Raw genomic sequence first — 11,031 nt, forward strand, 5'->3', positions numbered from 1 at the left:
CAGTACATGAAATTATCTTATGAACTTTTACTTTATATATGCTTAGTTCACGAATGTCGGATTAAGATATAATGACAGGAAATATACTCGCGTCGTAATGATTAATCCATGCGACAAATAATAGACGTCCTAATTGGCTTGTTAGAGATACTATATAATTAATTGATTACCAAGCAAAGTCCTAGGCTGTAATGTCACACATCCCGTATGAATATACTCGATCAGCTGCCGGAAGACATCGGGCTCGAATTCCTCGATAATCAGCGTATGATGCTGATGTGATTGCGGCTACGATACAAAAGTAAAATACAAACATCTAAACGAAGAAATGGGGATATTCAGATTCAAGCTTAAATCGAATACCCGTGCTAAGCGACTTGCATGGGAATTCGTAAGGACTAGCGCAATAGTAGATCAAATTCACTAATTATGAAGAAAGAGATGATATGTTAGATAAGAGATACATCGGCATCATAATATTTGTTTTAGTGCAAAATTTTAGCTATTGTGCATCTAACATATTAGGATAATATATTGCCTAACTATTGTATAATAACCCAGCGAACATATTCAAGTGCTGCATGTGTTAATATTTTCTAAATACATTTTTTGCGTTTTACTGAGAACATCCTATTATAATTTGTCTTAAGATGCACACTGAAATTTACATTAATATTAATAATCACAACTTGTTCGCTTGGTTGATTTGTGAGTTACCATTATGTAAGTCAGTATGACTACGTTTACACACAATACCCTTAATCGGGTTTGATAGTAATTGTAGTTGTATGAAACTGGTTAATCATAGCTATTTCACTGAAGAATGAAATGACTGTGATTGGCCAATTTCGTGCGCGCGCTCACATACACGCACACACACAATATGAATATTATTAAACCTGATTAAGAGTGCCGTGTAAACATAATCAATAACAGTTGAAATAGTGAATTCTGTAATCGTGCCAATCTACAGCTATAATGGATTTGGCGACTACGAGAGTACAATTGAATCGATCATGCAGTAGTTCAAATATAGAATTAGCGCACAGTTCAGTCCATAATCGCATGAATTAATTACATATTTGCGCACGTGTCTGGAGAATAGTCTATCTCTCTTCGACGCACAAAAGAATAAATAAGATAAAAGAACGTTTGTCCAAGTAAAAAAGTCAAGGCAGCGAAAAAAACATTGATATGTCAATACATAAATTTCAAGTGGTCTCCTACGACAGCTCCTCTAAATGATTTCGTGAGGCAAAGTCATGATCACAGTGCAGTGAGCAGAAAATTAGCGAAGAAAAAAAGAGGAGTACTCAATTAGAAATATAGGGAGAAAGGGGGGGGGGGCCAGATATAGGATGGAAACGATTGCGATCTGTATGTAAAAAATTTTTTGTAAAAGTGACGTTCAAAGTACCTCTTGGATGGGGGCCAGTTGCTGCGTGAACCCTGACCGCTACACGACACATACAAACGCACACTTACTATCACTTTTCTATCCTGATAAAAGCGGAATATTCATTTCAGCGACGGCCACGATAAATATGCAACGTGTCCCAAAAAAAAAAAAAAAACGATTGTCGTTTCAACAAGATATTTAGGTTAACAGAAATATACGTGTAACTATTTTCTTATTTTATATTAATTAGCAGACTAACGGAAAATCCAGTTCTATAAGTTTCGTTAAATTAAAATTGATAAGATTGACACGAGCGATCGTTGGGTTTTGCATATCGAACGTGTTCGCTCCTTACAATTAGTCTGAGAAATTGTTTATATCTATTTCATATATGTGCTATTTACATAATGCTTATTGTCTCTTTCTGTTTTATATTGAGTTTTATATGAGATATATACACGCGGCATATATTGATTTTGTCACAAAGGAAAATTGGAAAAGGAGCTGGTTAAAGAATATCAGAATTAGATCAAAAAAATCTAATATCTTCCTCATCGCGACCAGATATACATTATAAATATTGCGCTGTATTAATTTTTTTCATTGGCCAACGCGACAAGTTTGTTAGTGATAAATTATGTATTAACTTTCAAGTACCTGTTGCGCGGCGTTCTGCAAATTTAACAGCGGCTCGGAGCTGCGCTTGAGAAAGAGCCGAATCTTGTTTTCTCGCGCCGGCGGTTCTTTTTTACGTTGCGGGCTCGGAGTTTGATATAGCATTTTATGGAAGACTCTGTAAATTTGGAAAAGGATGAAAACCTTTGTTTTACTCGCTTGTTCCATGCGAGTATTAATATGACGATGTTTTTTTATACAAACCTGCTTCTGGCCGCGAGCACAGCTTTTACGGCGCAAACTGGCTCCCTGGTGTCACCGACGAGGAATGTCACGTCGCAGAGCTCTGGCATGCTCGCCAAAAACTTCATGTCTTCGGCCAGGCCGGTTTTATTCTCGAAAGTCGAGTAATCATCCTCGTCGGTCATTCCAGATCCTGAAGCCTCCGGCATCGGGCCCATGTCTTCCTGCTGTTTATTTTATGTAGAATGAGGATAAATTGTTGTAATTCTATTTCCTGCTTTATTTATAATTTCGATTTTAATTGTTTGATTCCGTTTATAATAAATGTAAAGACTAACGTGATAAGTATTAGTATATGCAATATTATTTACATTTGTTTATTTGTTATAAAACCGACGTAAAAAATTGTTATGTCAATAATTATTATGTACACAAGTAGTGCGCAGGCTTACAATTAGATAAAAATATCATGGCCTTTTAATACGCAGCAGGGGATTGTATAAAGAAAAACGTTGCTTTCATCTACAAAACTATTATTTAAAAGATAATCTTTGCTACCTCTTTCCTTTTTTCTCTCGTTATAAGGTAATCCATAGTACTAACACTTTTATGCTAAATACATACACTATTAACACTTCGATATAAACACTTCTCTTAGAAATTTTGCTGTAGAGTGCAGGCGTTTTATCGAGAAGAAAAATCTGCTAGCTCTCTTGTCGACAAAGCGTTCCTACACTATAATAGAAGGATGTACTTTTTCTTACAACGGATCACACTACCTACAATGTAATTAACCTACTTGCTAAATAAAAAATTTGTTATCAAGTTTAAAAAGTAATGCGGATATGCTTTAATTTCATTGATTAATCCTGTCAATAATGCTTCATACTTAATTGCTGCTGTTCATTGTCGTTATGTTTGAAATAATCGAGACAAATAATAAGCACACACGCATGTATAAAAAGAATTATTCAAATCCTGTAACTTTTTTTCAATCTCCTCTTCGTTATACTAAATACAGAACTTATTTTAGAATTTACTTTTGTACATTGTGTGTGTAATTGTATATCTTGTTCTAAAAAATATAAATAAAGTAATTTATGATATTATTCAAAGAAATATTAAAATTAATTCATTTTACAAAAAAAAAAGATTTGTCTTTTTAATAATTTAATAATGAATTACTCAATTAATTATATTCTACGCATTTTTCAATTTTATTAAATCTGCAATAGTTTAGAAAAATATTATGTTTTAAATATTACGTTTTAGCAATTTATAAAATTTAATTTCTTTTCCTCGCTTTCAATAATTGCCAGATTACTTCGCTTTGTTGTAAACAATCAAATGCTCTAAATAATTACGTGCAAGAGGATACAATCACGTACAGAGAATAAAAAGAAGAGGGCAGAATAATTGTTGGGAGAGAAATAAATAGAAAAGTGTCTCAATATGAAATGAAGTGTTACCTGTTGCTTTGATCCCGGAGCCTCTTCGCTTGCCGGGCTGCTTTGGCCCCGAAAAAACACTTTTAACTCTCTTCTTGAATATTGTCGGAGAAATCAATCGATGTTGGCTGAATCGAATGCGCAAAAGAAGAATTCATTAAACACAATTAATTATTAATCGTGGAACACGCATATGCAAAGACAAATAAGGGTCAATAAGAATTAAATTATTAAGGAGATTATTAAATGTATACGTTTTCCCTCTTAAACGTATACGTAATACATTAATTAAGCACAATATACACAATAACTTAATTTGACCCAAACCGGGAATACAATATCCCAAATCGCAAACACAGTTCTCACATATTTAAATGTAATATGTAAATGTAAATTATATTCAACAGCGTCAAGATAAAGTGTGAAATAAAAATTAATACAAATTGCAGGCGAAATTTATCGAACACTTCGACCGTAAGGCAAGTACCTAGAAGTCCGCGGTATATCGAGCTCGGGATACAATCGACGTCGCGGGATTGATCGCGATGGTTTCCAACGCGCGTTTCCAACGAAGCTGCCCGGATCGAGCGAACACCGCCCTTATTTGCCGCGGAAGAGATGAGGGGTGATCTTGCTGCAGAAAATGCGCGCAGAAATGAACGTCTCAGTCCTGGCTGCTGTCTTCGTGAAGACTCGAGGGATTCCGGACGCGTTGGGGGTTGCTTTCGTGAATGGATACACAGCCGGAGGGAGCACAGGGCGAAGTCTCTGGACGAGCAAAGAGCTGGACAGATGCAGAGCTTCCTGTCGACGAGGCGTCGAAAAGACGTCACGGCGCCTGCGTCATGTGGAACGTCGACGCCGCCCGTTTCTTCGCCGGCTCGACCCCGGAGGACCTTCTCCCTATCGGACAGGATAATTACAAGTGAAACGGATATCCTTGGTCGAACGATTGATTAAATATCGCTTGAGAGTATTCAGTTTCGAGGTCATATGTCATAGGCTTGCACTTTCGCTAATATCAATTGTTCTTAATTGTTGATAATGTACTTGTTGATAAATTCTGACTAGCTAGAAACTCAGAAATTTTAATTTTGAACTTTTTGCAATTTTATATATTCTATAAAACGTGTGATAATTCATCTTTTGTGCAAAATGTAATACTACGACATAATTAATATCTATATTTTAAAATATATATAATTTTTATTTCCCATTTTGCAATTCTTTAAACTCTTTTGGGACAATAGTTTTCATAATTCGCTAAAAATGTATAATTTTATAACATTTTATTAACTCTTACTGTTTCATAATTTCCAATCGTCTGGTTCTCAAACATTGGTATTTTTAGGCTATCGTGATATTTTTTTGTATGACTTATTAATGAGCAAACAGAAAACGAAGATAATATAACTGCAATGAAACATTACTGCAATGAATTCGGATTAAGTTTAATCTAGCGATATGTATTGGAATCATTGGTGTTGTTAAAAAAAACTTTTTCTTCTCACTTCGTGGCATTCCGCTATCTTTCTCTTTTAATCAATATCGCAACAAGTTGCAACGCGACCCCATCACACACGAGAAAAATTCTTTGGATTCGATCTGATATAAATATACAGCTAAATTCAATCTGATTTAAAAATACATTGTATATGGCATAAAATAAAATAAAATAAAATAAAATTATACATATTATATAAGCAGACTTTATACAATACTGATTACTTTTCATAAATTACAAAATCATAAATAATTATATATTTTAGTTTATCTGTTTTACTTTGTATTTTCTATTATATTTTTATGTCAACTAAGGAGTAAAAGTACTCTGGAATTTTGTAAATAAAGGGATAGCTTGTGATGGTTAATTAATTAAAAAAAAAAAATGTTCAAGTATTCTTTAAAAAAAATATTTAAGAAGAAAGGCTAAATTATTTTCAAGCACAAATATAATTTGAAACATTCAAGCTCGAAATCGCGCCGAGTGACCCTTCGAAGGACTTTTCATCCCCTCGAGTGGAGTCTCTCGTGTAGCAATGTGCTCTTCCTGCGACGACAAGAACGCCTGCGCGAGAATAACGAACGATTTCATTTTCGCTCGCGTAACAACCCCTTGATAATTGGTAAACGGTTCGATAGATAGAAGCGATTGGTCGTAATGAACTGGAAACTTCATTATCCAGGAAAACATTTCCATTCCCATGTTGTATTTTGAAATAAAGGCTATATATGCGTATTCGCTCTCGTCTCCACCCTGAATTGCCAGACCGTTAGGTGCTGCCCCGTCCTGCGATTCCATCACGAAATTTTTCCGTCATTATTGATCCTTGGCGGGACCGCCGTTTACCTTGCTCCTCGAAACAGCGGAACTCGTGGGTGGCCAGAAATGGGTCAGGGCTAAGCGAAAGCGTGCCATGTTCCATTTTCACACGATGTTCTAGGCCCGTAACAAAGTGTCCTATTTATACTCCTTTCGAAAATATATCGCTTGGCGTATTCACGTCCATCGGCGGTAAAGACATTTCGTCGTTTACCTCCAGATCACATATTCTCTCTCTCTCTCTCTCTCTGCAGAGTTATAGTATTACAGTAGAAATATTATAAATGCAAACTTTAATTTAACCTTTAAGTAGGTGACTACAGCACTCTACGCATAGTCATCTTAAAAATTTGGTTCTGAAAAAGGAAAATGGAAAGAATTGCTCACAGAAATCTTCATTATTTCACACCCCTCTATTCCACAAGAATATAAATAATGTAAATTTATACATACTATTATAAAATATAATTTTAAAAAAGTAAAATTTATTCACGGTGTTCTGAGCACCTTACTTACCTACTTAAAGGTTAAGATATTAAGTTGAGAATAGAAGAAAGCACGAGAGGCAAGGGGTTTTCTAAAAACTATTAGTAACATAAAACAACATCGATTTATTCAACACAAATACTTGCACGTTATGATAGAGGTTTGTAGTAATAATGATATAATAATGAATAATATTCATATGTACACGAAATAAGGCACGTTTGATATATTAATTAATAAATGCGCGACGGGCCCGTGCATGGGAAACATGGGTCTTTTCTCTTTCGGCGGTCGCGCGTTAGTCGCGTTTATAATTACTATCAATCGTCTCCGTCCCTTACGATATGCAACGTCCTTACCAAATGTAGAAAATGTCGTATATATAATCTGTATAAACGCCTTCGACCTGCACTCTTGCGTTCGCGTTTGCTCGCGTCGTACCATTAGGAATGAATCGCGAGGCGGATTCTCGCATGCGAGATTATCCGCGGCTTGCACAATCACGCTCCCTAAGCTATTCAAATACGTCTCGTATCGCGCATTGGCAAACCTGCGGCAAAATTTTGCTTCGAGAAACTCGATTAATCCTAAAATGAGAATCGCTAGTTAGTCGTGTCTAACTAAGCACGCATTCGTACGCGGGCCGGCGCTCGCTACTTCCTTTCTCTCCTTCTTTGCGAATTATTTTTCGCAGTTAAAGTCGTGTGTAACGCATTCATACGCCCACGATTAATTACACGCAAAATCGCAAAACCTAACGCGACGCGGCTCGCGCGAAAAGTGCAGCCGCGCAACTCTGCAATTTTCTCATTGCAATATCTGAATCTTTTATTCGGCTGATGTTAATAGAGCTATGTACGCTTTTTCTTAATTTCCGTGTCAAGAAAAAGCTCCATGTACATGATATTTTAATTTCTTTCGCCACATTTCTTCGACGTATGAAATTTTACAATTATGTTCTCAAACGTAACGAAGAAAAGAAAAAAAAGAATAAAATTGCATCACATGATTAGACGTAGATGAATTAATAATAATACAGGCCAATGCCTGGTTTCAATCGTCGATTTAATAATTATGCATTTCTGCACATGTAGCGATATTTGTGATTTTGTTGGCACGCAAAAATCATTTTCAAATTTGAATATACCTAAGAAACTTCACGAATGAAATTGTTAGACCACACTAAATTAGACCATTCTCAGGCGAACATGTCATAAATTTTTAAACACGTAACTAACAGGTAAAGACTTGTTAATGTATTTTAGATTTAAATCTTACTTTTATACGAAGACTGTATTATGCGCGTCGATTCTTGACCGCGCTCGTATAGTGATATGTAGCTAAAATTATAAGAAACAATGTTTCCTTATAAAACTGTGTACTTTTTATGAAGTATTCGCTAGCGAATTTACACATCCAACTAATCGCCGATTCACGATCGCGAATCGTTCGCGGTTGTCGAAAGCGCAGACGATCCGCTTACGATTAATAATTCATACATATTCATACACTTAGTGACACTCTCTTAGATCTACTTAGGCGGTACTTACGTTCTCTGAACTGGCATCAAGACATTGTATCTTACACGAATGTATTGTACAAACAGAATTCAAACAATATTCGTCTCCAGAATATTTTACCGCTCTCTTCCTTTACGCGTTTCTAATTAAATCTACGCGAGTATCTAAATTAAAAACTAAAAAGAAAATATCATATATATTCTCTTTTTGTTACAGGTGAAATGTCGCCGTCATCATCTCGGCGAATCTGGAATGTAAAATTCACCTCCGAAGAGGTAGCAAGAAAGAGACTATGAACGATCGACGAATGTTATCGCGGATAATCGAATCGCCGATTAGCGATATGACGTCTGGCGTTTGTTTTAATATGAGGAATGACGTTAGTGAATGATATTATTGCGTACACTTTCGAAATATTTCTCTCGAACACTGAGAAAAGCGTGATTGGGAATAACCTGAAGGTAAACCATCTTTACTTATAAGATGCATGCTATCTCATGAGCCGTTGCATGAGAACAATGCAAATTGTTCAAACGCAATTTGCATTAAGGGAGCTATAATTCTCTTCGCGTTTTTCCTTCAAACTCGCACATGGCACTCCAAGAGTTAGCAGAAGGGCACGATTGCGCAGATATCGTCTAATACAATCTTCCGAAGTCATTCGGTACACGCGAACACTACGTTTTCATTAACGGCAACGTAGGAGTCACTATTTTGTAGGAGTTCGTCCTCGGTTGTAGCAAGCTTGAGATGGGAATATTTGAAATTTGGCACTTGATTTTTCTAAAGGATAACGGCCGCGTTCAAACTCGTCGAATACATTCTGCAGTTCGTTCTTGAAATTGCCGCAGTATAATAAGAGACAGAAAGGGAAGTAATTCGCTCGCTAAGATCGACACGATGTGTCGTTTCTATGACAATATCAAGCATTCCGCTTCCCTTTTGATCCTCGTGGAAGCGCGAATGATCAATGAACGAAAGTGATGATCGAGAACTATTTCGATGGTCGATACAATCACGTTCGTTCACAATCACGTTCGAGCTAATCTCTCGTAATACTTTTAGTACTTAGGGCTATCAATATATGAAACTCAAATCATAATCGATTCGAGCGCCATACAGTGCTCGGAACTTATTCTAATTAAATGCAGTTTCTCGAGTACAAAATTCTCAAAGTATATTGTTCTCGCAAACGTTTCGTTGCATCGATCGATCTTTCGTTTCACACGTTTCAAGCTCGTCGATGAGAAGTCGATGATGGACTCTCTCTCTCTCTCTCTCTCTCTCTCTCTCTTTCTCTTTCGTTCCTCGTGAGAAAACGCGTAGGGTTTAAGTTGGTCCATCAAGCGATTCCGAGCGGTTCCGCAGGAATTTTCGCAATGTCTTGCGGAATTTGCGAGATTTATCTACCAAAGCGGGTCTTGGCGATTGAGAACCGTTTCCCTGGTAGCCAAGATCCGGCGCGGTCAGAAGCGTGATTGCGACTGTGGGAATGACGACGCGAAAAGGCGCGGTATCACAGCTTCGATGGATCGTAATTCTCGAAGGACCATCGCTGTCTAAGGGCATTGGACGAGCATTCTTCCATCACCAGTTGCTGCTTGCTCTCTGTAATCGCTAGACATTTGTCGCTGCTACCGTGCCTGATATGATTAGTCTGGAAATAAAAGTACCGGATCAGATTTCAGTTTTCTTCCCTCGAAGAGCAATTTAACGAGAGATTAATTTACATAAAAATACTTGCTAGCTAAATTGTTTCATTTATGATATCAAAATCTCCTCTCATAGATTAGCAAAAGAATGTCACGAGAACGGTTCGTTACCTGAGGATTGTAGATCCATTGTTGATTTCCTTTACTGCCATGACAAGGGTAGAGAATAACGTCGCTGCCGCTGTAGTCCAAGCACGACTCGTCTCGACGGATTTCGCCCGTCTTGCTGAGCATCCAGTACTGCGACAGACAATCTTGATTAATATTGCCAAAAATTCCAGACTTGTCTACGACCAACGAGGTTTTAACAGCCGCCGCGAAAAAAAAACCCCCAAAAAAACAAAAAACAAAAAAAAAAAAAAACAAAATTTTGCATGGACAATCAATCGGGAATGAAGAATTGCTTTTAATAAAATTCATATTAACACACGGGGATATTTTGTTATTGTAAAAATGTAAAAAGAATTCGGATAAAATTTCAATAGTTAATATGTATGAATTCCTCTCTACGGTTTACAAAGCGCTCGTGTCCGTTCCAACACAATTCGTCTCCGATCAAACAATAATATTCACGAAATCAGAGATAACGCAACGGGGAAAAACGTAAACCGCGATAATGCAAAAACGTAAAATCGTTCGTTCCGCGCATTTAATCCGCCGCATTGCGTGCTCGCGGGATGTGAAAATATAAGCGTGGCGTATTCACTGCACCGGTGTATTATCATGAGCGCGACGACCGCGGGTAGACGACGCGGATTTTCGTGGTGCTGCCGACCGATCGATTGCACGCGCCGTAAAATAACTTGTCCCGGGCGATCGTGCGCGAGCGAGCTAACGAACGTGTGGCCGTGCCGTGCCGTGCCGTGTGCGACCAACAGTTATTTACCGCGGGCAATGTGCACGGGTTTGCACGAAGGTGAACGCGTGCGGCGCGGCGGAAGCGCGTCAAAGCGATCCGGCTCTCGTAATGAGCGCCGGTCGTCCGATAATGGAATCCGGTGGCCCTCGAAATTGCGCTTATCTAACCGGACGCCGCGCCGCGCCGCACCGGCCACGGTCGTCGTTGTTTGTGCAATTCCAACTGCCTGGAATGGACAGCGGGCGCCGAGCCTCGAGCCGTATGTGTCGCTCATGAAATATTCTTTGTGCGATTCTAACTCGCCGTGTCGATTGCCGAAGCGAGATTCAGAAACGCGAATTCATGCCGACGCGGCGGCGAGGGGGAGGGGGGGGGGGTTGTCACGTTGAAGTCACGACAGTTCATTTCGCAGGGAAAACATTTAGG

General features: G+C 38.0%; 2 protein-coding genes across 5 annotated transcripts in view; both read right to left on the reverse strand.

Moving 5' to 3' along the window:
* The window catches only part of LOC108756157 (serine-enriched protein), an 8,849-nt gene extending 4,335 nt beyond the window's left edge, over positions 1-4,514 (reverse strand). Inside the window, 6 exon segments of the mRNA XM_018499766.1 lie at positions 171-288; positions 1,418-1,456; positions 2,057-2,192; positions 2,279-2,484; positions 3,727-3,833; positions 4,193-4,514. Coding sequence (XP_018355268.1) covers positions 171-288; positions 1,418-1,456; positions 2,057-2,192; positions 2,279-2,475 — 490 coding nt within the window. The 5' untranslated portion in view covers positions 2,476-2,484; positions 3,727-3,833; positions 4,193-4,514.
* Positions 4,515-6,661: 2,147 nt separating this feature from the next.
* Positions 6,662-11,031, reverse strand: part of LOC108756156 (putative polypeptide N-acetylgalactosaminyltransferase 9) — a 229,556-nt gene continuing 225,186 nt past the window's right edge. For all 4 annotated transcript variants that reach the window (XM_018499764.1, XM_018499763.1, XM_018499761.1 and 1 more), the window contains 2 exons: positions 9,858-9,986; positions 6,662-9,691 (listed from right to left, as the gene is read on the reverse strand). In XM_018499764.1, coding sequence (XP_018355266.1) covers positions 9,551-9,691; positions 9,858-9,986 — 270 coding nt within the window. In that variant the 3' untranslated portion in view covers positions 6,662-9,550. The remainder of the gene's footprint in view (positions 9,692-9,857; positions 9,987-11,031) is intronic.

The sequence above is a fragment of the Trachymyrmex septentrionalis genome, unplaced genomic scaffold (genome assembly GCF_001594115.1).
Source record: "Trachymyrmex septentrionalis isolate Tsep2-gDNA-1 unplaced genomic scaffold, Tsep1.0 scaffold96, whole genome shotgun sequence".
In the NCBI taxonomy this organism is placed as follows: domain Eukaryota; kingdom Metazoa; phylum Arthropoda; class Insecta; order Hymenoptera; family Formicidae; genus Trachymyrmex; species Trachymyrmex septentrionalis.